Source organism: Petromyzon marinus, chromosome 17 (genome assembly GCF_048934315.1).
Source record: "Petromyzon marinus isolate PM22_M1 ecotype Great Lakes invasive population chromosome 17, UKy_Petmar_22M1.pri1.0, whole genome shotgun sequence".
In the NCBI taxonomy this organism is placed as follows: Eukaryota; Metazoa; Chordata; class Hyperoartia; order Petromyzontiformes; family Petromyzontidae; genus Petromyzon; species Petromyzon marinus.
The window spans coordinates 16,030,652-16,057,740 of NC_133683.1; the positions used below are offsets into that span (position 1 = coordinate 16,030,652).

General features: G+C 52.3%; 1 protein-coding gene across 5 annotated transcripts; it reads left to right on the forward strand.

The window, feature by feature from the left end:
• Window positions 1-1,440: 1,440 nt before the first annotated feature.
• MOK (MOK protein kinase) lies at window positions 1,441-26,476 on the forward strand. 5 transcript variants are annotated; one of them, XM_032955972.2, is made up of 12 exons: window positions 1,442-2,129; window positions 7,373-7,487; window positions 8,153-8,242; window positions 8,657-8,727; window positions 9,068-9,146; window positions 9,495-9,543; window positions 10,280-10,461; window positions 11,274-11,375; window positions 20,118-20,321; window positions 21,790-21,913; window positions 23,174-23,404; window positions 25,188-26,476. In XM_032955972.2, the coding sequence occupies exons 1-12, from the start codon at window positions 2,063-2,065 to the stop codon at window positions 25,260-25,262; spliced, it is 1,389 nt and encodes a 462-aa protein (XP_032811863.1). In that variant the 5' UTR covers window positions 1,442-2,062; the 3' UTR covers window positions 25,263-26,476. The 5 variants fall into 5 exon arrangements, with proteins under 5 accessions (XP_075923784.1, XP_032811863.1, XP_032811865.1 ...); XM_032955974.2 differs by having other exon boundaries at window positions 23,177-23,404; XM_032955973.2 differs by having other exon boundaries at window positions 10,283-10,461.
• Window positions 26,477-27,089: the final 613 nt, after the last annotated feature.

The following is a 27,089-nucleotide window of genomic DNA, read 5'->3' on the forward strand; positions in this document are numbered from 1 at the left end:
TTCCGGACATACAGTACCCTGGCGTCTACAAACTAAGTTGCCTCTGTGGTAGTAGTTACATTGGAGAAACCAAACGCCACGTCTCAGACCGTATTCGGGAACACAAAGCAGACCTGAAACACGGTAGGACCAACACCTCGACCGTGGCAGATCACTGTTATAATTCAGTAGGCTCACATGACATTAACTTCTCCAAGACAGAGGTTCTTTGCAAGCCATTTGGCTACCATGAGAGATTCGTTCATGAGGCTATCCGCATATAAAAACGCAGGGACAATTTCAACCGAGAAGATGGATTCTGGCTTAGCAATCATTGGAAGATTTGATAAACCATTTCGGGTCTTAATTGATTGTTCACGCTTACGGTGGCTTTCAGACCGCATCCATTATTTTCGTCTCCCCCCTCCTCTTTTCCGAACTTAGATGGACTCGTCCATCTGAATAACTGCCAAATCGCTCTACATGGTGCTAATGTTAAAAAAACCCGCCACTTTTTTCAAATTTTCTTGCTGTGGTTTTCACACCTGATGATGATTGCTTGTGTTGCAGTCGAAACGTCGTGAGAATTTTATTGTTTCATATTTTTATTATTTTATTGTTTCCCTTCTACGTGACTTTACCGAAAGAACCAAGAATATGAATCCCTGCAGTCACAAAAGCTTTAAATCAAAATTTAAAGGGTTTTTTGTTGTTAATGTTGTAGGTTTACTCTCCAACACACCGGTGTGCTGAAGTAGCAACCAATTGGCATGTTTTGTTTACGCAACAAACCTTACTGATTGGCTGTCGGGTGGTGGCAGGTTTGACGACACATGTCACTCGATTTAACTCCCGTGACGTGATTCGCAAGGGTATGCCATCGTGTGGCGGTGTAATGGTACAAAGGTGCCACATATTTAAAAAAAGACACCGCAAAATGAGACTCAATTAGAATCTGGCAATCATCGCCCCTCCTCTTGCTGCTGTGAAAACTTGGCCAGGACCCTCCTAAAAAAGAGGGATCACGAGACTCGGTGAGGATTCTCCTGGGTAAAATATCGCGGCAATAAAAACACGACGACGATGATGATGCTGCTGCTGCTGGTGAGGATTGCGATGATCCCGCTGCTGCTGCTGGTGAGGATTGCGACGACGGTGATGATGATGCTGCTGGTGGTGAGGATTGCGACGACGACGATGATGATGCTGCTGCTGCTGGTGGTGAGGATTGCGATGACGGTGATGATGGTGAAAGCGAAGATGATAATACGATGATGATGAATGTCATGATGATGACGGTGATAAATGTTGGACGAGCGCGCGTGGTGGAATGCGTTACCCGTGAACACGATTCCATCCCACGCGGGAATGGGGGGCGGGGCAAGGGGGAACCGAGCCCCTCCCCTCGGTGCCCCCCCACCCCCCTCTTGCCCCCCCCCCTCCCCTTATAGGGCCGCGCCCTAACTTGGGAAGCGCTTGTGCAGCACTCAAGGACGAGGAGGAGGAGGAGGGGATGCGAGCACAGTGGCGACCCGAGGGTTGAGGGATATCGAGGGGATCTCGAGGGGATCTCGGAATTACTGGGGTCGCGAGCGGAGAGGGGACTTTGAGAATAGGGAAGTCCCCAAGAGGGTGACTGCTTGTTTTTAGGACAGGGACTGGGAGATATATTCTGAGTACCTGAGGAGAACCCGGGGAGAGACTCGGAGAGACTCGGGGCGATTGAGGAAAATTCGTAGACACTCGGAGAGGCTGAGGGAAACTCAGGGAGACTCAGGGAGACAAGAGAGAATCAGGGTGACTGAGGGAGACTGAGGGAGACTCAGGTCGATTGAGGGCAACTCAAAGAGAATCAGAGAGACTGAGGGAGACTCGGGGAGACTGAGAGAATCAGGGAGACTTCGGGGAGACTGAGAGAGACTCAGGGAGACTCAGAGAGATTGAGGGATACTCAAGGAGGCTAAGGGAGGCTGAGGGAGACTCGGGAAGACTGAGAGCGATTCAGGGAGACTGAGAGAAATTCATAGACACTCGGAGAGGCTGAGCGACACTCAGAGATACTTAGGGAGACTCGCTGGGAGCTATGGTGGTGGAACGGCGCTTCAGACTCGACGCGGACATAAGTTTTGCGAACTATGCGCGCAGCCAAGGTGAGGACTCGTGGGGACACGCACAGACACTATTTAGTTGCGAAACATGTTTCACATGCGGGCGCCACGCTGTCGAGATGTTAACTACATCGCCTGGTATACAGGAAGTCGTGTGTTCGATCCCGACCCTGACGCCTGCTGCTGTATATTTGGAATTTGCGGTGTCTTTCTCGCCGTGGTCGCGTGGATTTTTCACCGCGTGCTCCGATTTTTCCCTCCACATTTTGAATCAACACCATCACGCGTTTAGAGTGTTTGACCACGGCTATAAATGTCCACGTGATGAGCCACTTCGTTGCGCGATCATTTGTGGTAGCCAGGTCGCTTCTGACACAGAGCGACACAGCTTCATGAGCCTTACCTGGTAAAATAGCGAAAAATAGTTTATACTTTATAGGTGGTACCGACAGGTGGGTTACCACCCCAAGTGGCACCCGCAGGTGAGACATCCGCTCTGGGCTTATGGGACCATGAAGAGCGGGTTCTGAGATTCCCATGGCTGCACTACAGAGACTCGCGGGACTCGGGAATCATTCATACATACGGGCCACACACAGGTGAGGAGTACCTGTGTGTGTGAGTGAGACACAGGTGAGGAGTACCTGTGTGTGTGAGTGAGACACAGGTGAGGACTACCTGTGTGTGAGTGTGTGAGACACAGGTGAGGACTACCTGTGTGAGTGAGTGAGACAGGTGAGGACTACCTGTGTGTGAGTGAGACACAGGTGAGGACTACCTGTGTGTGTGAGTGAGACACAGGTGAGGATTACCTGTGTGAGTGTGAGTGAGACACAGGTGAGGACTACCTCTGTGTGTGAGTGTGTGAGACACAGGTGAGGACTACCTGTGTGTGTGAGTGAGACACAGGTGATGACTACCTGTGTGTGTGAATGAGACACAGGTGAGGACTACCTGTGAGTGAGACACAGGTGAGGACTACCTGTGTGAGTGAGTGAGACACAGGTGAGGACTACCTGTGTGTGTGAGTGAGACACAGGTGAGGACTACCTGTGTGTGTGAGTGAGACACAGGTGAGGACTACCTGTGTGAGTGAGACACAGGTGAGGACTACCTGTGAGTGAGACACAGGTGAGGACTACCTGTGTGTGTGTGTGTGAGACACAGGTGAAGACTACCTGTGTGTATGAGTGAGACACAGGTTAAGACTACCTGTGTGTGTGAGTGAGACACAGGTGAGGACTACATGTGTGTATGAGTGAGACACAGGTTAAGACTACCTGTGTGTGTGAGTGAGACACAGGTGAAGACTACCTGTGTGAGTGAGACACAGGGGAGGACTACCTGTGTGAGTGAGTGAGTGAGACACAGGTGAGGACTACCTGTGTGAGTGAGTGAGTGAGACACAGGTGAGGACTACCTGTGCGTGTGAGTGAGACACAGGCGAGGACTACATGTGTGTATGAGTGAGACACAGGTGAGGACTACCTGTGTGAGTGAGTGAGACACAGGTGAGGACTACCTGTTTGAGTGAGTGAGACACAGGTGAAGACTACCTGTGTGTGTGAGACACAGGTGAGGACTACCTGTGAGTGAGACACAGGTGAGGACTACCTGTGTGAGTGAGTGAGACACAGGTGAGGACTACCTGTGTGTGTGAGTGAGACACAGGTGAGGACTACCTGTGTGTGAGACACAGGTGAGGACTACCTGTGAGTGAGTGAGACACAGGTGAGGACTATCTGTCTGTGTGAGGGAGACACAGGTGAAGACTACCTGTGTGAGTGAGACACAGGGGAGGACTACCTGTGTGAGTGAGTGAGTGAGACACAGGTGAGGACTACCTGTGTGAGTGAGTGAGTGAGACACAGGTGAGGACTACCTGTGCGTGTGAGTGAGACACAGGCGAGGACTACATGTGTGTATGAGTGAGACACAGGTGAGGACTACCTGTGTGAGTGAGTGAGACACAGGTGAGGACTACCTGTTTGAGTGAGTGAGACACAGGTGAAGACTACCTGTGTGTGTGAGACACAGGTGAGGACTACCTGTGAGTGAGACACAGGTGAGGACTACCTGTGTGAGTGAGTGAGACACAGGTGAGGACTACCTGTGTGTGTGAGTGAGACACAGGTGAGGACTACCTGTGTGTGAGACACAGGTGAGGACTACCTGTGAGTGAGTGAGACACAGGTGAGGACTATCTGTCTGTGTGAGGGAGACACAGGTGAAGACTACCTGTGTGAGTGAGACACAGGGGAGGACTACCTGTGTGAGTGAGTGAGTGAGCCACAGGTGAGGACTACCTGTGTGAGTGAGTGAGACACAGGTGAGGACTACCTGTGTGACTGAGTGAGACACAGGTGAGGACTACCTGTGTGTGTGTGTGAGACACAGGTGAGGACAACCTGTGGGAGTGAGACACAGGTGAGGACTACCTGTGTGTGTGTGAGTGAGACACAGGTGAGGACTACCTGTGTGTGTGTGTGAGTGAGACACAGGTGAGGACTACCTGCGTGAATCAGACACAGGTGAGGACCACCTGTGTGTGTGAGTGAGACACAGGTGAAGACTACCTGTGTGAGTGAGACACAGGTGAGGACTACCTGTGTGTGTGAGACACAGGTGAAGATTACCTGTGTGTGTGAGACACAGGTGAGGACTACCTGTGTGTGTGTGTGTGAGACACAGGTGAGGACTACCTGTGTGTGAGACACAGGTGAGGACTACCTGTGTGAGTGAGTGAGACACAGGTGAGGACTACCTGTGTGTGTGTGTGAGACACAGGTGAGGACTACCTGTGTGAGTGAGACACAGGTGAGGACTACCTGTGTGTGTGAGACACAGGTGAGGACTACCTGTGTGTGTGTGAGTGAGACACAGGTGGGGGGTAGGGAGGTGGGGGGTTGGGCGCGTGGGCAGGAGGCGTCACGTGACGCGCGGCGTTTGGTTGCCAGGGGCAACGGAAAAACAGCAAAGAACTCCAAGGCTCAAGACTCCAAGAACCCCTCAAGTCTCCGTGAGATTCCCAGAGACCCCCTAGAGACCCCCATAGCCCCTTAAAAATCCCAGACACCCCTGTAAGATCCACATACATCACAGAGACCCCTAGAGAACCCCTCTAGTTCCTGGGCTATCCCTGTAGATCCCTAGAGATCCTGAAAGACTCCCGGAGACCCCCAACGTTCCAAGACGGCCCTGATGATTTCCAGAGAACCACGAGCCGGCGGGATATCCCTACAGACCCCCAAATGATCCCTCTAGTCTCCAGAGACTATGAATAATCCCTCGTAGCACACGGGAGACCCCTTGGTACTGTTTTAAGACCCCCCCCCTCTACCATCCCAAAGAAACCGAGAGACTTATAGAGTACCCCCCCAGATCATTTTGCATACCCCCAGCTCCCAGAAACCCACAGAGGCCCAAAGAACCCGACAGCCCCCTCGCTCTCCCCCCCCCCACCCCCCCCCCGAAAAAAAACTAAACGAGACCCCTAGGAGACCCCGGGAGTTTACCGCTCGGGTGACGCAATGCCGGGGCCTGGGTGACCCGAGAGCCCCTCACGGCCCTGAGCGGACGGGGTCATGAACGTGCTGCAAGGTGAGGAGCCTCACCTGGTGAGGGGTTCAGCCGGTGAGGGGTTCACCCGGTGAGGGGGCTCACCTGGTGAAGGGTTCACCCGGTGAGGGGTTCACCCGGTGAGGGGTTCACCCGGTGAGGGGGTCACCCGGTGAAGGGGCTCACCTGGTGAGGGGAGTCACCCGGTGAGGGGGTCACCCGGTGAAGGGGCTCACCTGGTGAGGGGCTCACCTGGTGAGGGGTTCACCCGGTGAGGGGCTCACCTGGTGAGGGGTTCACCCGGTGAGGGGACTCACCCGGTGAGGGGACTCACCCGGTGAGGGGACTCACCTGGTGAGGAGTTTTACCTGGTGAGGGGCTCACCCGGTGAGGGGTTCACCCGGTGAGGGGTTCACCCGGTGAGGGGGCTCACCTGGTGAGGGGCTCACCTGGTGAGGGGTTCACCTGGTGAGGGGCTCACCTGGTGAGGGGTTCACCTGGTGAGGGGTTCACCCGGTGAGGGGACTCGCCTGGTGAGGAGTTTTACCTGGTGAGGGGCTCACCTGGTGAGGGGTTCACCTGGTGAGGGGCTCACCTGGTGAGGGGTTCACCTGGTGAGGGGTTCACCCGGTGAGGGGCTCACCTGCTGAGGGGCTCACCTGGTGAGGGGCTCACCTGGTGAGGGGTTCACCTGGTGAGGGGTTCACCCGGTGAGGGGACTCACCCGGTGAGGGGACTCACCTGGTGAGGAGTTTTACCTGGTGAGGGGCTCACCTGGTGAGGGGTTCACCTTGTAAAGGGTTTCACCTGGTTAGGCGGTCACACCTACGGCCACAGCTGTTTGCATAACGCTGCTTCTGAAACTCGTGATAATTGTTAATGATGATGACGATAGTGTTACTGATGGTAGTGCTGCTGCTGTTTCTGTTGATGTAGATAATGTTTCTGCTGCTGATGATGATGTGTGAGTGAGTGAAACAGACACATACTCGTCACCTGTGTTTGCCTCATACAGGTATGATGATGATGTTGTTGAAGCTGCTGCTGCTTCTGCTGCTGATGCAACTGATATTGCTGCTTCTGATAATGCCTATGATGTTGATATTGCTGCTGATGATCCCCATGATGCAGATGATGTTTATTCTGCTGCTGATGATGATAATAGTGCCGCTGATGATGATAGTGCCGCTGATGATGTTGCTGTCGCCTGATGAAGCTAGGTATAATTACTGGCGAAACGTCGTACTCAGATTGTAAATGTTGTGGCTTTGCTCTCTAACACACAACCGGTGTACTGTACAAGTAACAAATTGGCATATTCTGTTTACGTGACAAACCTTACTAATTGGCTGTGTCAGGTGGTGGCGGGTTTAACGACACACTCATGTTGCTGATGATGATGTTGCATGATGATGATGCTGATTATGATGATGCTGATGATGTTGCTGCTGATGATGTTGCTGATGCTGCTGCTGATGATGCTGCTGGTGATGATGATTATGATCATGCTGATGATGATGTTGCTGATGATGATGTTGCTGATGACGATGTTGCTGATGATGCTGCTGCTGATGGTGGTGTTGCTGATGATGATTTTGCAGATGATGATGTTGCTGATGATGATGTTGCTGATGATGCTGCTGATGCTGCTGCTGCTGATGATGATGCTGCTGGTGATGATGATTATGATCATGCTGATGATGATGTTGCTGATGGTGATATCACAGATTACCGGCTGCTGGGACGCAAGGGCGAGGGAACCTTTTCGGAGGTCCTCAAGTGCCAGAGTCTGCGCGACGGCGCCTACTACGCCTGCAAGCGACTCAAGCAGCGATACGACAGGCGAGACTCTCTCACCTCCTCACCCACCCACTCAGCCACTCACACACCCACTCAGCCACTCACTCAACCAGCCACTCCCTCACTCATTCACCTACTTACCCACTCACTCACCCACTCACTCAACGAGCCACTCCCTCCCTCACTCACCCACTCACTCACTCAATCAGCCACTCCCTCACTCACTCAATCAGCCACTCCCTCACTCACTCACTTACCCACTCACTTACTTACCCACTCAATCAGCCATGCACTCACCCACTCACTCCCCAACTTGCCCACTCACTCACCCAGCCACCCACTTGCTCACTCAATCAGCCACTCCCTCACTCACTCATTCAACCACTCATTCACTCACCCATTCGCTTACCCACTCAATCAGACACTCCCTCATCCATTCACTCACCCACTCACTTACCCACTCAATCAGCTACGCACTCACCCATTCACTAATTCACTCACTAATGTACCTACTCACTCATTCAATCTATTCACCCACTCACTCGCCTAATCGGCAAATCTGTCACCTGCTGACTCACCCACTCACTCACCCAATTACCCACTCACTACCTAACCCACCCAGTCGCTCACTCAATCACCTACTCACCGACTCACTCACCCGTGCGCTCTCCTGCTCGGCACCCCGCTCCCGGCTGCTCCCTGTGCAGCCAGGAGAGTGTGAACGGCCTGCGCGAGGTGCAGGCCATGCGACGCCTCGGCTCCCACCCCAACATCGTGCAGCTGCACGAGGTTCTCTAGTGAGTAGCCATCCTCACCACATCATTATGTCAGCATCCTTCATCATCATAATCCATCATCATCATCATCATCCATCATCATCACATCATCTCACCTTATCATGACCCTTCACCAGCCATCCTCACATCCTCCCTTCACTGCATCTCTAAACACATTGAGTGACTTGTACAGATGCTTGCCTACGCCGTACCTCTGTGACAATTATGTATTTAAGCGTACACGTGGCTCCTGCGTGTCACCTGAGTGCCTGCACGCATCACCTGCATGTAACCTGTGTTACTCTTGTTACCTGTGTCACTGGTATGACTGTGTGTCACCTGCCTGTCGACTGTGCCACTCCGGTTACCCGCGTGTCACCCGTGCGTCTGCGCGTGTCACCCGTGCGTCTGCGCGTGTTACGTGTTCTCTGGCAGCGATAAGAAGTCGGGGACCCTGGCGCTGATCTGTGAACTCATGGACATGAACATGTACGAGCTGATCCGAGGTGAGCCACTCACTCACCCATCACTCACCGCTACCCATTACGTACCACTCATCCACTCACTCACCACTAACTTACCATGACCGCTCACTCGGATTTAATATCAGTCGGGGGGGGGGTCTATCTGGGTCAGGCGACCTGGGGGAAATGTCCTTGCCCTGCACACCACATCCAGTATACCTCTCGTTATAGTTGTGGCTGGCAGTCACGTGTCGTCTACTACAATCAACCAACCAGTGGCTCGGAAAAATATTCAATTAAAAAAATGTATCCTTGCTCCTCCCCATCTACCCCCCCCCCACCCCCTCCCCCGTCCCCACTCTCTCCCACCCCTCACCTTCAGATCGGAGAAACTTCTTGCCAGAAGGGAGGATTCGCAGCTACATGCAGCAGCTGTGCCGCTCTCTTGACTACATGCACAGGTGAGCACAGGTAGCCACGCACAGGTGAGCACAGGTGAGTGAGCTTAGGTGAGCACAAGTGAGTACACACAAGTATGGGCACAGGTGAGCGATTGGCAGTGCACAAAGGATAACATAAAATTGCACAGGTGAGCATAGGTGATCATGCACAGGTGAGCGGCACAGGTAATGATTCACAGGTGAGCGAGGACAGTTGAGTGAACTTAATTGAAAATGCACAAGTGAGCACAGGTAACTATAGGTGAGCACATACAGATGAGCACAGGTGATCCCCCTACTCGACCAGGCACTCACATCATTCACTCTCCTCTGCCCCCTGCTCCTCCTCCACTCCCATGCCCCTTGAAGGAACGGCATCTTCCACCGCGACGTGAAGCCAGAGAACATCCTCATCAAGGTGAGGCACGGACACTCGCGCACATTTAACGCCGTGGCCTCACGGCAGCTGTTGATGACGGCGGTCCGGGCCAAGCTGAGCGAGCTCCTTTAGGGGGGCGAACTAGGGGGTAAGGGGGGGGGCATTACGGCTCGGGTACGGCCCCCCTGGCTCTCGCTTCCTCGTTGGGGTAATGCTGGGGTCGCGTCCGACGTTGGGGTTATGTTGATTTTTGTGTTGTCGGGGTCACGTCGGGGTCATGTCAGGGTCATGTTGGAGTCACGTTGGGGTTGAGTCCGGATCACCTTAGGGTCTTGTTGGGATCATGCTTGGGGTCATGCTTGGGGTCATGCTGGGGTCATGTCCAATGTTGGGATTTTGTTGATATTTTTTTGTTGAGCATCGGGGTCACGCCAGGGTCCCGCCGGTGTCACGCCGGGGTCACGCTGGGGTCGTGTCGGGGTCACGCCGGGGTCCCGTCGGTGTCACGCCAGGGTCGTGTCGGGGTCGCGCCGGGGTCACGCTGGGGTCGTGTTGGGGTCACGCCGGGGTCGTGTCGGGGTCGCGCCGGGGTCACGCTGGGGTCGTGTCGGGGTCGCGCCGGGGTCCCGTCGGTGTCACGCTGGGGTCGTGTCGGGGTCGCGCCGGGGTCCCACCGGGGTCACGCCGGGGTCGTGTCGGGGTCACGCCGGGGTCGAGTCGAGTTCATGCTGGGGTTGCCACGTCGTCGGGGTCACGCTGGGGTCGTGTCGGGCAGCAGAACGAGGTGCTGAAGCTGGCAGACTTCGGTTCATGCAAGAGCGCGTTCGCGCGGCCGCCCTTCACGGAGTACATCTCGACGCGCTGGTACCGCGCGCCCGAGTGCCTCCTCACCGACGGACACTACGGCCTCGCCATGGACGTGTGGAGCGCCGGCTGCGTCTTCTACGAGATCACCAGGTGAGCCGCGTGGCACACAGCTGCACAGAGACGAAGATCTCCCGCCTATAGACGTCAACAGACTGTTGGGGGCGAGTGCGGTGAGCTTGCACCTGTGAAGGCTGGTACGGCACACGAGTTGGTGGGTGGTCAGCACCACGCCCGGCCGCCTTTGTCTCCCCAGGTACTCATTTGAGGCTGAGTCGACCTAGGGGACGCCCAGGACCAGTTCAGATAATCATCACTGATGTTGGTCTCACGACGAGTGCACTACTGCTCACCAGTAACGCACACACCTGTACTCACACACACACCTTGACAGCGCCACACCTGTACACACGTTTACCTGTATGCAAACACACCTGTACACACACCTGTATCCAAGTACACCTCTACATTTGAACACGTCGGCTTTCGCGACGAATATTATCGATAATAAAGGTTTTTTTGGGGGTTAGATCTACATGCACACACTTGCATTCACACACACCTGTACTCGCATACAGAGACACCCCGTATAGCCTTAACAGACTGTTGGAGCAAGTGCTGTTAGCGAGCACCTATAAAGGCTGATACAGCACACGAAGGGGTGGGTGGCCAGCACCACGCCCGGCCGTCTTTGTCTCCCCAGTAGCGATGTTTACTGCACACCGCACCAGGTACTCATTTGAGGCTGAGTCGAACTAGGGGAGGCCCGGGACCGGTTCAGATAATCGTCACTGGTGGTGGCCATGAGCGGGAATCGAACTCGGGTTACCAGGTTCGTAGAGCAGCACGCTAACCGCCACACCACCGCTCCCCACACACACACTCTGCCATGTACTCCTCCTCAGTCTGCAGCCGCTCTTCCCGGGAGCGAACGAGGTGGATCAGATCTCAAAGATCCATGAGGTCCTGGGAACTCCTACCGCTGCCCTGCTCAACAAGATGAGGAGGTGAGCGCCTCGTGCACAAGCCCGACCCCCCCACCCGAGCCTCGTCCCCCGCACCTCTCAAAGAGGTGGGGGGGGCACCTGAATTGCTTACATGTTGACGATATCTCAAGCGTATGCCACCTGCGCACGTCCGTGACGCGTACCATCACGAAGTGCACGTGTGCGACCTGTGATTGGTTGTTACGATCCGAGACAAGGGGGGGGGGGGGTATAGGCTAGGCGGTAAAGGGGGCGTGGCTAGACTATGTAGCCACGCCCCGACACCACCACGCCCCTCGTCACGCAACTACTCGCCGAGATGTGGACAAAGGAGTTGCAGACGGCGTCAAGTGACCGCGATGATTTGAGGGCGAGTTTTGGTTACGCAGCAGGTCGCAGAGATGTGGACCCGGCCTCAAGGCCCAACCCCTCAGCAGCAACAACAACAACAACATTATTTCTGATAGCGACTTTTTTCAGTGGTGGCACGACCTAACAAAGCACTAAACGACCCAGTCGCAATCCCGAGTCACGATAACACAGAACAATTAAGCGATTAGCACCGGCTAAATAAATCGCAGCTCATTGCTGCCAAGTGTAATGTTATTCGGGGGCCTCACGGAACAGGTTGTGATGTATACGCGGACTTTGAGCAGCGGCGTTGGCCATGCAGGGTGCGGGCGGTACAACCAAAGTGACTGTTCCATCTGTACTGTGTTCAACCACGACACTGCAGATCACTCATCCACCCACTCGCCCCTTCACTCACTTACAACCCCACTCACCACACTGCAAGTCACGGCACTTCTCGTTCTCCCTCCTCCCTCGCACCGTTCCACTGTGTATTCCCCTCCTCCCGTCATCGTCGTCGGCGTCGTCTGTTCTCCCCAAGCTCTTACAACAATATCCCGGCTCAAATCAAGAAACGTGTTCCACACCCTTATCTACTACAACTTTGATAATAGTGCTGTTTGCTGCTGGCTGCTTGGCGTTGTGAGCTTTTGGACTTTGTACTCCTCACCAATAAACTGCACTGGAACCCCCACGGTCGCTGGGCTCGCAGGAGGGTGGTGGTGGGGTGGCATAGGATGGGGGTAGGGGAAGGAGATGGGGGGGGGGTAAGGTGGGGGCCCAGCCGGGCCCTATTTGATTCCTTACACCAGGGCCCATACCGGCCACGCTGAATCGGGGAATCTTAGCGAGCCCACGGGGTTAACAAGGAGGAGGTTCCATCACCGTGAGTGCTCACGTTATCTATGTGTTAGTTTAACGGGCTGAGAACGGTGCGCTTGATTTATAACTCTGTCAGTTGGCTCAATTAGCGCCGTGTCTTGTTTACAGAGTAAACGGCGTTCAGTTATCTCTGAACTAAATGTGTTGCTGCAGGGTTATAGGTCGAGTCAGGTGATTTATGTCACGTTTATCTGACAATCCTGTCGGGTCGTGGAGGGCTGATGCCAAGGATTTCGGCATAAAAACTACCACGTGGCCTCACCCAAAAAAACACAAATATGGATTCATAGAATTATCTACGATTTGTCGTTGATTGGTCTTCATTTTGCTGCATTGTTGTACAACTTGTATGTTGTGCTGTATTGCATTATATTTCTAAGTTTCCTAGGTTTGTTTTCTCTTTCATTTGTACCTGATGATGATTGCTTGTGTTGCAATCGAAACGTCGTATGCTATTATTTCAATATTTTTTCTTTCTACGTGACCTTACCGAAATAACCACGGAGTTTACGATATTTATTTTGTCATTTTGGTGACCCAGGTCGGTCAGTCCACTCGTCGACTCCGCGGGTCTCTTGAGTTCTCACCCGGGTGAAACTAAATACACGTAAATGTTGAAACTTGACCTGGGGATGCGAGGAGACAGGAGCTCAGTCCGGGGCGAGAGAGAGATACGCGTGAGCCACAAGAAGAGAGCTTGATGACAGACGGCTCAAAAGCAGAAGCCACAGGGCGGCACGATCCCTGTCACGTGGACCGCTCTTGAGACGCGGCGCTGCGTTCTGTTGTTATTGTTATGTTTTATTGACTTGTTTTGCTTTTCCCACTTACTCTGTGCTGTGTTTCCTGAAACGTATTCGTTTTCGACGCATTTCTCAATCGCGTTACCTGTGCGCGTGTCTACGTGGGGTCTGTCGCGTGGGGGGGGGCGTAGCGGTTAGCGCGACGCTGCGCTCCGAACCTGGCCACCAGAATTAAATTCCTGCTCACGGCCAACACCGGTGGCGATTATCTGAACTGGTCCTGGGCCGCCCCTAGGTCGACTCAGCCTCAAATGAGTACCTGGTGCGATGCGTTAACATCGCCACTAGGGAGACAAAGGCGGTCGGGCGTGGTGCTGGTCACCCACCCCCTCGTGTGCTTTGCCGGCCTTCATAGGTTGCTCCCTAACAGCACTTGCCCCAACAGTCTGTTGAGGCTACACGGGGGATCTTTGTCTCTGGTCTGTCCCATCATCTCTTGCCAGCGAGCCTTCGACACTTTACGTGGCCTCAAAGTGCACCGAGCCTGGCGCAATCGCCGTGGTAACATCACCGCCGCTGAGTGGCGATTGTTGTTGTAGTCCATAACAATAGTTGTGTCTGTGTGCACTCCATAACAATAGTTGTGCCTGTGTGCACTCCGTAACAATAGCTGTGTCTGTGTGCACTCCATAACAATAGCTGTGTCTGTGTGCACTCCGCAACAGTAGCTGTGTCTGTGTGCACTCCATAACAATAGCTGTGTCTGTGTGCACTCCATAACAATAGCTGTGTCTGTGTGCACTCCATAACAATAGCTGTGTGTGTGCACTCCATAACAATAGCTGTGTGTGTGCACTCCATAACAATAGCTGTGTCTGTGTGCACTCCGCAACAATAGCTGTGTCTGTGTGCACTCCATAACAATAGCTGTGTCTGTCTGCACTCCATAACAATAGCTGCGTGCACTCCATAACAATAGCTGTGTCTATGTGCACTCCGTAATAACAGCTGTGTCTGTGTGCACTCCATAACAATAGCTGTGTCTGTGTGCACTCCGCAACAGTAGCTGTCTGTGTGCACTCCATAACAATAGCTGTGTCTGTGTGCACTCCACAACAATAGCTGTGTCTATGTGCACTCCATAACAATAGCTGTGTCTGTGTGCACTCCGTAACAATAGCTGTGTGTGTGCACTCCATAACAATAGCTGTATCTGTATGCACTCCACAACAATAGCTGTGTCTATGTGCACTCCATAACAATAGCTGTGTCTGTGTGCACTCCATAACAATAGCTGTGTCTGTAATGCACTCCATAACGATAGCTGTGTCTGTGTGCACTCCATAACAATAGCTGTGTCCGTGTGCACTCCGCAACAGTAGCTGTGTCTGTGTGCACTCCATAACAATAGCTGTGTCTGTGTGCACTCCGTAACAATAGCTGTGTCTGTGTGCACTCCATAACAATAGCTGTGTCTGTGTGCACTCCATAACAATAGCTGTGTCTGTGTGCACTCCATAACAATAGCTGTGTCTGTGTGCACTCCATAACAATTAGCTGTGTCTGTGTGCACTCCATAACAATAGCTGTATCTGTGTGCACTCCATAACAAGAGCTGTGTCTGTGTGCACTCCATAACAATAGCTGTGTCTGTGTGCACCTCATAACAATAGCTGTGTCTGTGTGCACTCCATAACAATAGCTGTGTCTGTGTGCACTCCATAACAATAGCTGTGTCTGTGTGCACTCCATAACAATAGCTGTGTCTGTGTGCACTCATAACAATAGCTGTGTCTGTGTGCACTCCATAACAATAGCTGTGTCTGTGTGCACTCCATAACAATAGCTGTGTGCACTCCATAACAATAGCTGTGTCTGTGTGCACTCCATAACAATAGCTGTGTCTGTGTGCACTCCACAACAATAGATGTGTCTGTGTGCACTCCATAACAATAGCTGTGTGCACTCCATAACAATAGCTGTGTCTGTGTGCACTCCATAACAATAGCTGTGTCTGTGTGCACTCCATAACAATAGCTGTGTCGGTGTGCACTCCACAACAGTAGATGTGTCTGTGTGCACTCCATAACAATAGCTGTGTCCACTCCATAACAACAGCTGTGTCTGTGTGCACTCCATAACAATAGCTGTGTCTGTGTGCACTCCGCAACAGTAGCTGTGTCTGTGTGCACTCCATAACAATAGCTGTGTCTGTGTGCACTCCATAATAATAGTTGTGTCTGTGTGCACTCCATAACAATAGTTCAGCATGTGTGCGTGTGCCGGCCTTCATAGGTGGTTGTTAACAGCACTTGCCCCAAAAGTACGTGAAGGTTATATGGGGGAATCTTTGCCTGCCTAGTCTATAATAGTAGTTGTGTGTGTACTCTATGAAAATAGACTGTATGTCTATCTGTGTATATTGGATAACAAAAGCAGTACTGTATATGTACACAGTATTATTTTATTATTTTATTAACATTCCGCTTGTTTCCCCAAGAAAGCCTTACTGGGGTCTCACCTCTATTTCAGGATGGTTCTGCAAAGTGTTGGCAGGTGCGGGAGGGGGTGGAAGGGGTGGAGGGGGTGGAGGGGGTGGAAGGGGTGGAGGGGGTGGAGGGGGTGGGGGTGGAGGGGGTGGAGGGTGGAGGGGTGATGTTGAAGCTGCGCGTGATCCCAAAGTTAGTAATGTTCAGGTGACGTTTCCAGCATTGGGATGTTTCGGCCAATACCAGCGCTACTGTTTGTCTTCTCAACTACAGTGAGGGAAAAAAGTATTTGATCCCCTGCTGATTTTGTACGTTTGCCCACTGACAAAGAAATGATCAGTCTATAATTTTAATGGTAGGTTTATTTAAACAGTGAGAGACAGAATAACAATACGAAAATCCAGAAAAACGCATGTCAAAAATGTTATAAATTGATGAGGGAAATAAGTACTTGAACCCCTCTAAATCAGAAAGATTTCTGGCTCCCAGGTGTCTTTTATACAGGTAACGAGCTGAGATTAGAAGCACACTCTTAAAGGGAGTGCTCCTAATCTCAGCTTGTTACCTATATAAAAGACACCTGTCCACAGAAGCAATCAATCAATCAGATTCCAAACTCTCCACCATGGCCAAGACCAAAGAGCTCTCCAAGGATGTCAGGGACAAGATTGTCGACCTACACAAGGCTGGAATGGGCTACAAGACCATTTCTAGATTTAAAGCTTTTGTGACTGCAAGGATCCATACTCTTTGGTTCTATTCGGTAAAGTCACGTAGGTAAAAAAATAAAACAACAAAAAATCACGACGTTTCGGCCACAACACAAGCGGCCTTCATCAGGTGAAGGGATCAGGCTGTCTCGAGGACAGCGCTGGAGTGGAACACAGCCACGCTCAGACCGCGACCTTTAAGCTGTGTGCGAGGAAACAAGGTGCCTTGACAAAGGAATTAGCATAAAAAATTAGCATTTGATTGCCCGACTTAGCATAGAAGTGGTGTACATGCAAGTGCACATGCCGGTTGGCGCGGGGGGGGGGGAGTTTCCCTATTGATGGTGTGAAAAGGGAATTTAAGAGCTGCGAAAGTTTGGGGTACCACTACTTGAAAAATATACTGTACCATTGAAAATTAGTTTAATGTTTGGTTCGATTTAGAACATCTTTCCAATGGTTGCTTATTTTGAAACCATCTTCTCGGTTGAAATTGTGTCTGTGCTTGTAGATCTGAATTGCCTCGTGGGCAAATCTCTGATAAAAACCCACCATCAATAGCAAAAATCCCCCCCCGCGCGCCAACCGGGATGTGCACTTGCATGTACACCACTTCTATGCTAAGTCGGGCAATCAAATGCTAATTTTTTATGCTAATTCCTTTGTCAAGGCACCTTGTTTCCTCGCACACAGCTTAAAGGTCGCGGTCTGAGCGTGGCTGTGTTCCACTCCAGCGCTGTCCTCCAGACAGCCTGATCCCTTCACCTGATGAAGGCCGCTTGTGTTGTGGTCGAAACGTCGTGATTTTTTGTTGTTTTATTTTTTACCTACGTGACTTTACCGAATAGAACCAAAGAGTATACAAGACCATTGCCAAGTAGCTTGGTGAGAAGGTGATAACAGTTGGTGCGATTATTCGCAAATGGAAGAAACACAAAAGAACTGTCAATCTCCCTCGGCCTTGGGCTACATGCAAGATCTCACCTCGTGGAGTTGCAATTATCATGAGAACGGTGAGGAATCAGCCCAGAACTACACGGGAGGATTTGTCAATGATCTCAAGGCAGCTGGGACCATAGTCACCAAGAAAACAATTGGCAACACACTACGCCGTGAAGGCCTGAAATCCTGCAGCGCCCGCAAGGTCCCCCTGCTCAAGAAAGCACATATACATGCCCGTCTGAAGTTTACCAATGAACATCTGAATGATTCAGAGGACAACTGGGTGAAAGTGTTGTGGTCAGATGAGACCAAAATGGAGCTCTTTGGCATCAACTCAACTCGCCGTGTTTGGAGGAGGAGGAATGCTGCCTATGACCCCAAGAACACCATCCCCACCGTCAAACATGGAGGTGGAAACATTATGCTTTGGGGGTGTTTTTCTGCTAAGGGGACAGGACAACTTTACCGCATCAAAGGGACGATGGACGGGGCCATGTACCGTCAAATCTTTGGTGAGAACCTACTTCCCTCAGCCAGGGCATTGAAAATGGGTCGTGGATGGGTATTCCAGCATGACAATGACCCAAAACACACGGCCAAAGCAACAAAGGAGTGACTCAAGAAGAAGCACATTAAGGTCCTGGAGTGGCCTAGCCAGTCTCCAGACCTTAATCCCATAGAAAATCTGTGGAGGGAGCTGAAGGTTCGAGTTGCCAAACGCAGCCTCGAAACCTTAATGACTTGGAGCAGATCTGCAAAGAGGAGTGGGACAAAATCCCTCCTGAGATGTGTGCAAACCTGGTGGCCAACTACAAGAAACGTCTGACCTCTGTGATTGCCAACAAGGGTTTTGCCACCAAGTACTCAGTCATGTTTTGCAGAGGGGTCAAATACTTATTTCCCTCAGTAAAATGCAAATCGATTTATAACATTTTTGACATGCGTTTTTCTGAATTTTGTTGTTGTTATTCTGTCTCTCACTGTTCAAATAAACCTACCATTAAAATTATAGACTAATCATTTCTTCGTCAGTGGGCAAACGTACAAAATCAGCAGGGGATCAAATACTTTTTTCCCTTCACTGTATGGTAGGAAACAGGAGAACCCGGAGGAAGCCCATGCAGAACAAGGGGGGGTGGGTGGTGGAGGCCAGAACATACAAACTCCACACAGACAGGCGTCCTAGTTGGGCACCGAACCCAGGCTACTCCAGCTGTGAGGCACGAGTGGTCCCCCGCTGCGCTGCCGCCCAGCTCTTCAACTCCTCTCGTCGATCTGGTGGCGCGCTGCCTGGCGCCCGTGTCGACGACCTCGGTTCACATTATCCTTGTTGCGCATCTCGTTATCTTCCTTGTCGCCGTGCACGTCGGGATTTACGTTCTGCTCGTAAAGTTCCGTTCGTCCTGGCAGAGAAATTTAGCGCAGCCAAGATTAAAAAAAAAGACAACCCCGGTAATGCTAGAGCGATGATGATAATAATAATGTTGTTTTGATTTAATGCTTTCGTGACTGCAGGGATTCATATTCTTGGTTCTTTCGGTAAAGTCACGTAGAAGGGAAACAATAAAATAATAAATAAAATATAAAACAATAAAATTCTCACGACGTTTCGACTGCAACACAAGCAATCATCATAAGGTGTGGAAACCACAGCAAGAAAATTTGAGAAAAGGTAACATTTTGTTGCTGTGGTTTTAACACCTGATGATGATTGCTTGTGTTGCAGTAGAAACGTCGTGAGCATTTAATTGTTTTATAATTTTTTATTTTATTGTTTCCCTTCTACGTGACTTTACCGAAAGAACCAAGAATAATAATGTTGTTGTTGTAACGTCTGGCGCTGTCGTTCTTGGAGGACGCAGGACGATCAGCAGGAAAGGAAGGCGCTGCTGCGTTTGACAGACACAGCGTGTAGTAGCGTCACAGTAGTGGTGGGAGGGTGGTGGGGGGGGATTTCGCAGTGTGCAATCCTAATTGAGTCATTGGCTGACAATTTTTCAAGTCTGAATGAAGTCACTGGATCTTTAACATCCACTGCGAAGCAAATGGCGTAAATGTATCGAGTTAATTACACCTGCAGTGATAACCTGGGTGGCCTGCCAGATTTGACACGAATTCGATTCCTGCTCATGACCAGTTGCGAAATATCTTAACTGGTCCTGGGCCTCCCCTAGGTCGGCTTAGTCTTAATGAGTATCGGGTGCAGTGTGTAAAATAACGACACGGCGGAGACAGATGCAGTCGGGGGTTGTTCAGGCCACAACACCTCCGTGCTGTGCCATGCCGGCCCTCGGCAGCATTGGTTCAGGAGAGGCAAAACTCCAGAGCGGTTTCAACTCACAGTGTCTCATCAGCAGAATCGGGCTCGCTTGAATCAGTGATAGCGAACTGCCAGACCGTGAGTAACCGATTGGGTTGCGTAAGAAAAACACTTCATACATGTATTTACCTGGAGAGACAGATAAGTGAAGGAAACACAATGTTTTTAGTTTGTTGTCTTTCCCTAGCATGGTTGGCTACGTACGGTGCGAAAGAAGTTAAACATACACTCAAAAATAATTTTGTTTTCTCAAAAACATATCATCATTATTACCCCCCTGCTGTGTCTCTGGTCCGTGACCCCCCACCCCCTATACCCTCTTGCAGTAAGAGCCGTGGCCTGGGCCTGGAGTTCCCCTCCCAGAAGGGGTTGGGGCTGAGCCGGCTCGTGCCGCACGCCTCGGCCGAGGCCACGCAGCTCATGGCCGCCATGCTGACCTACGACCCCGAGGAGCGGCTCTCGGCCAAGGGGGCACTCCGGCACGCGTTCTTCACGGGCGTGCGCTCGGCGAGCCAGCCGGCGCAGATAGGGCACGGCTCACATCCATCGCGCAACATCGCTAACATCAAACTAACAGCGCACATCACACACACACACACAGCGGTGAGCGAGCTAGCCGGCGCAGATAGAGCAGGGCTCACACCATCGCCAGCACCATCGCCAACATCATACTGGCAACATACATCACTCGCGCACACACACAGCTGTGATTAAGCGAGCTAGCCGGCGCAGATAGGGCACAGCTCACACAACTGCCAGCACCATCGCCAACATTATACTAACAACAGACATCATTCACACACACAGTGGTGAGCGAGCCGCAGCTAGGGCACGGCTTAACATCATCAGAAAACATCACTAAGATCCCATAACATCATCATACCATTATATAACATCATACCAACATCACCCATACATAGACACCATCACCACTCACTCACACGTGTCATGCGGGCTATATGATCCAGCGAATGCAGTCTCGCCTGCCAAAGGAGCTCACTGATTGGACGGTGTCCAGATCTGTCAAGGACCCGTAAAGTTCTCACACAATCCAGTCTGGTTCAACCCAAAATGGAACAAAGGCAGACCAGCCAGAATGTTTCCAGCCAGCGCAGCTGTTCCTGATCAGAGGACCCGTAGCTTTGTGTGTATACAGGTCAGGCAGCTTCCACACAGTGTTCTCTTGCACAAAAGACAAATAAAAAGATTTCCCATATAGCCTTTACAGACTGTCGGGGCAAGTGCTGTTAGCAAGCACCTCTGAAGGCTGGCACTGTGCACGAGGGGATGGGTGGCCAGCACAACGCCCGACCGCCTTTGTTTTCCTAGTGACAATGATTTTACACACCAGACCAGGTACTCATTTGAAGCTGAGTCGACTTAGGGGAGGCCCAGGACCGGTTCAGATAATCGTCACTGGTGCTGGCCATGAGCAAGAATCGAACTCGGGTCACTGGGTTCGTAGTGCAGCGCGCTAACCATTGCATTACGGCTCCTTTCACAGAGGTACACACACGTAATGTACATACATACACAAACGCATGCATACTCATACCAACAACAACAAAAATCCTCCTATTGCCATGAAAACTGTTGGGGAAAGTGCCATGAAAACTGTTGGGGAAAGTGCTGTTAGTGAGCAATAATACACACTTATTCACACTCGCACACGTACACGCTCATACACTTACACACACACACATCAACTACCTGCTGGAGGCAGGGCACCCTCCCTACCTCCCCCATCTCCCTCCCCGTGCCTCTCCTTGTGGGAGCCGCCCACGCAGAGAGCTCTTGGGGAGTGGAGCTGCAGCGTCCTCCTGGCAACGCTGGGGACTACAGCCCCCCCCCCCCTCTCGTCTACCCAGCTCCTCCATCCACCCCAGCTCCCTAACCCTAGCCCCCCACCACAACTGCCCTGATCTCCTCCCCCCCTCCTCCTCCATGCCAGCGATCCACGTAACCACGGAGCCCTCCTCCCCTTGTCCCCTCTTACAGGGATCCGGAGCGCGGTCCCATGGGGGTCTACGGCCCCCTGTCCCCACTGGGACTCAAGGAGGACCCCCCGGCGAAAGCTGCGTCGCTCCCCTGGATCAGCGCCGCCAAACCCGTACCCCGCCGGGTGCGTGTGCACACGGGGCAGCATCTAAATCACACGTTATTTAAACGTCGAGTTGCATAACATTTCTAATTTATATCGATCTTACACAATCCAACGTGATTGGTAAGTGCATCTCAATCACATGAGATAGAGGGCTAAATTAAATTGCTTTGGCCATTTGTAATCGTTAAAGTATCTTGCCAATGTCTTATTTAAATCGGAACGTTGCGTATTTGTCTGGGAGAGACTCCTGTTCAGGAGGGCCCTGCCCTGCCCCGCACCTCCCATGAGCACGGTTGGCTACGTACGGCGCGAAAGAAGCTCAGCACATACACACGTACATGCTGCCACGTCTGGATGTTTAGACGATCCTTTGCAATGAGTGGTTTTACACGTGGGGAGAAAACGGGCGTGCCCGGAGAAACCCCCCCCCCCCCCCACCGTGCAAACGAGGAGTCAGCAGCACTCGGAGGTCCGCACAGACGGATTCCACGAATCCCGCTTGCTGTGCTGCCACCTCCTCGTCTGAGATGGCCACAAGCAATATGAGGAGAGGAAGGGGAGAGTGCACTGGCCAATCACATGCTCTACCCACGTCGTCATCCACTTACTCTCCATCGCACTCACTCACGATCCCATCCACTCACTCACCCATCCACTCGCCCGCCTACCACCCACTACTTCACTCACTCGCCCACTCATTCACCCACTCACCTCTTCACTCGTCCAATAACCCATCCACCTACTGACTCACTCACCTACCCACTCACTCACTCACCTACCCACCCACCTACTCAGTCACACACCATTGCGGTGTGTATGGCCCATCTATGTGGAACTCACTTCCGGTCACTGTTTGGAATGTCACCAACTCGGAGCCAGCTCTGCAGTCGGCTCGAGTGAGAAGTGTTCCCCAGAGTTTACCAGCTGTAAACACGGCACCTTCGCGACAGCCCGGGTGCTCGAATAGCAAACGTACAAATACCGAGTATGAGACTTGTTCTTGAACTCACCGGGGTGAGCCGAAACAGTAATAATCAATTGGAGCGTTTTCAAACGCTTGTAGACGTGACGATTTAATTTGTTTGGCTATGTCGGGTGGTGGAGGGTCTCACGACACAGATTTATCCGGATCATTCCGTTGCCGGACCCAAAAATCTATTTTGAACCAAAATAGCGGCTTCCAAAACCTGCGCGTTCGTTTCGCGCAAACACCACGAACCACCGCCACCACTCTGCGTCCCTCCGTCTCACCCACAACCACCCCCCAACATTCTCCAGCAGAAGCGGTTCCAGGCGCAGGGGGGGCTGGCCGTGCCGGTGTCGCACCCCCGCGGGGGGGGCGGCCCCCCCGAGAGCAGCTTCTCGTCGGCCTCCGCCTTCCACGGGCTGCCCCTGTCGCGCCTGCGCGTCGGGGGGGTCGCCCCCCCGCTGCGGCTGCCCCCGCTGCCCCCGCTGCACGCCTCGGGGTCGGGGATCCACCTCTCCACGCTGCAGGCGCAGGCGCGCAAGGTGAGCGAGGCGTGCGCGCAGCGGGGCCCCGGGGATTCCGGTGGCGAGTCGTTTTGACTCCACCGCGCAGGATGCAGGCGGTCTGCGAGATCGAGTTCGCGTGTTTCTCCGTCCCCGTGGATTTTTCTCCGGGTCCTCGCGCCACATTTAGACTCAACTTGCCTTTAACGAATTGTGGTGGCTGCTTAAAATGCCCACGTAATAAGTCACTTTGTTGAAGTGTCATTTGTGGCCAGGTCATTTCTGAAAAAGAGTTAATATACAGTAACTCAATGGGACTTACCTGGTAAAATTAAAATAGTTTATCATCATCAGCAGCAGCAGTCATGAGCTATCCACTGCTGTATGAAGGCCTCCCCAAGCCAACGCCATCATTCGTCCCGGTCCTGTAATGCATCGAACCGTTTAGGGCTCGCGTGGGAGCTGGCGTTTGTCGCTCCATCTCCGCATATGACGTCCTCCAGGGCACGTTTCTTGCTTTGGCCGCCACTCTGTTGTTAGTTTGGGCTGCACGATAACCGTCCTAAGTACTAATATTCTGCTTCATTGTCCAGTTGGTGACCCTCTAGACAAATATCTCCATGTGTCTCGCAAACTTTTTGTGAGTTATCTTTGTTTTTGCTCGAACTGTATTAATCTTGAGCCCCACTTTGTAGCCTTCTGTACGACGTTCTTCTATCGTTCTCTGTAACGTTTATCTCCATTCGTGACGTTTGTTTCGGGGAATTAGATGCCAGGTGTCGACTACACAACAGCGGGGGGAGGATGGGTAAAACACTGTTATTTAGATATATTACTATATCCGGACTGACAAGTATATAATTTAATGGAAAGAGCGCCTTCACTTAAGGCGCTTCGTGACATCGCTTACAGAACGGAGACAATGGTGGAGTTGACTGGGACGTACTGCAGGGATTGAGGAATGAGTGACAGCAGCAATAGAGTGGGGACTTAGGGATCACGAAAGGGCTATCGGGGAGGGACGGGAATGAGTCGAGGGGTGAGGGAAGATGAAGAGAATGAGCAATAGATACGAGGTTGAGGATTTAAGAGAGGAACGGTAGGGAGTTCAGAAGGGCGGGCGAATTGCCTGCTTTTGTGAGTCGCGTCCAGCGAGAGGCGTGAAGGTGCCCCGCCAACAGGGGGCGCGATGATCACACGGGAGCGAGATGGCGACGATTGCAATCGATGTTCTCTGACCACGAATGAATGTATGGGGCAGCACGTGACAAGCTACCAATTAACTCGAACGGTACTTGTAAATCATCCGCAATGCGCCAAACCTCGGAAGACAGACGGGGGTTGAGCCTGCAATTCGTGTTCAGAAGTGACTCGCAATGCATTCCTGGTTGTCATAGGCGGCAGTGCTTGACAGGAGAGGGGTGATTGGGTGAGCGAGTGAATGAGTGAGCACCAACCACAAATCGAACCAGGTCTCGAGACAAATCACTTCCTGCCAGGTGAACACAAATCAGATGCCAATTCCCGGACTGTCCGAATCAAACCTGGACAGGTGGTAACCCGAGTTTGGAGGCCCTCGTGTCTATGATCTCCGGATTTGCCCATGGGCCCCGTGTCTCCCGAGGATTCCCGTGACTTAACATGGTCTCCCATGTCTTAAAACGGTCCCCGAATCTCCCCACGATCCCCGTCTCTCCATGGTCCCCGTGTCTCACCGATTCCTGTCTCACCATGATCCCCATGTCTCACCAAGGTCCCCGTGTCTAATGATCCCTGTCTCACCGCGATTCTCCGTGTTTCACCATGGTCCCTGCCTCCCCAGGCCGAGCACGCGGAGCGCCTGGGGATACACTACCCTCTGCCCTCCATGGCACGTCGCGGGGGGAAGTTCCACTGATCCCTTCTGCTAACCCTCGGATCCCCCTCCCGGGGTGATCAGGGAACCCGGGTGCCCCCCAGGAACCGACGTCTCAACCACAGCCGCTGACCCTCACGTCGCCATGAGAGGGCGCCATCAGCCCGGCCAAGCGACGAAGGGACGGAGCTCCCAGGCAGTTTGCCATCTCAGGCGGGGGAACCGATGCAGCACGAGCGATGAGCGGCTGTGCCCAGTAGGGGGGACGTGGACTCTGCCAGTTGGGGGTTTGAGGGTGCGCCAGCTGCTGTAGCCCCCCACCCCCACGGTTCAGTAGGGTGCGCCAGCTGTGGTAGGGTCAGGTGGAGCCACCCAAGTGGTCTTACTCATCTGACCATCAGTCACTGAATCTCTCTCATCACTTGGGTGGTTTTCCTCTGTGGTTTGGGGGAGGCGACATCGGTGAGTTTTCTCCCACACCTGACGAAACTTTCTCCAGCACCGCAGGAATTGGGACTCCAAGGGAGACCTGGTCCACAGGGTGCTGCAGACCATGGGAGGCGCTGGGGCAGCACAACTCTTCACAGTTACACCACAGAGCCGAGCTGTAATCTGATTATATAAGATTACTTTGTCAAGTTTATTGGATTGATTACTCAGCTAATCGGATTACATGTACATGAAAATAGGAGCAAAAAGTATCACCTCTGTCCCCATGTGTGCCACTGGACAGATGATGAGCGGGGCTTTGTTAAGTAATTGACACCATTAGCTGTGTCACGCTGGACGTGGCTTATCGGGGGTTTCCTGCCTTCGTCGGGCAGAAAGTACAAAAGGGTGGCCCGGTCACTTTTTAAAAGGGCCCGAGTAATCGACAACCAAAAAAAGTAGTCTATTACAATTTTAATCAAATAATAATCCCAGCTAAAAACTCTTCACGGATAAAACTCTATCCTCAGATAAATTCCTCCGAGTGAAGGGGCCCCGAGGAGATTGTGAAGATTTCATCCCAAATCGGTCACGGCCGCGGCGTGAACGACGCCGCTGGGAGCTGCGATCATCGATGCCGATTCCGAGTCTTTCAGGGGGCACCTGGGCAGTGGAAGGGGGTGGATGAGGTTGGGCGCGGGGCCCATAATGGATTCGGTAGAGCGTGGCGGGTGGGGTTAGGGCTTGTACAGAGCTGTGCCGTGTTTTATTCTTGGTTGTAAATTCTCTTGCTGCAGAAATAAAATGCGATGAGGCGCGAGAGAGGAGTTAATCTCAACCGAGTGGCGCAGAGACGCAAGCCAGCAGGGGAAGGGGTACCGGGAGACGAAAGGACCTGGAGCCCACCGCCTTTCTGTGGTCCCGAGCTCAGGGGATTCCAGGACTGAGATTGAGGGAGCACGCATCCACACACAACCCCCCATACCCTAACTTGGGAGGCCCCATGAACCACATCATCCGCACTCAATAAAGGAGAGGTGCACCAAACACCACCCCTTTCGGTAGCTCAGGGGAACGCAGGGAGGACCACACCAACTCCCACTTCAGAAAAACCACACACCACCCCTGGATCCATATATACCTACCTCAGAAGGACTATATTGAAAACTAATTTCTTAAGAACCGCTTTTTGTGTTTAGTTTGTTGTCCTTCCCCCGCACCTACGGTTAGCACGGTTGGCTACGTACGGTGCAAAAGAAGTTCAACATATGCCTGGGGGAACACTTTCATACCCAAATTCCTAATTCAGAAAAAAACAGGAACCACACAACCTCCATTACTTAAATTCAGGAGACCCTCACCCTCTGGACAGCTTCTCCATCTAGACAGCCAGACACCATGCACACACACTTTTCCACACAGACACTTGGGGCTTAGTCT

What these genes read in the sequence shown, in the direction of transcription:
- MOK (XM_032955972.2), top strand. Translation starts at nt 2,063, where the DNA reads ATGGTGGTGGAACGGCGCTTCAGACTCGACGCGGACATAAGTTTTGCG. An exon ending in CATGTACGAGCTGATCCGAG is followed by an intron (nt 8,728 to 9,067) that starts GTGAGCCACTCA and finishes CCTCACCTTCAG; the next exon opens with ATCGGAGAAACTTCTTGCCA. An exon ending in AGCCAGCCGGCGCAGATAGG is followed by an intron (nt 20,322 to 21,789) that starts GCACGGCTCACA and finishes CCCCTCTTACAG; the next exon opens with GGATCCGGAGCGCGGTCCCA.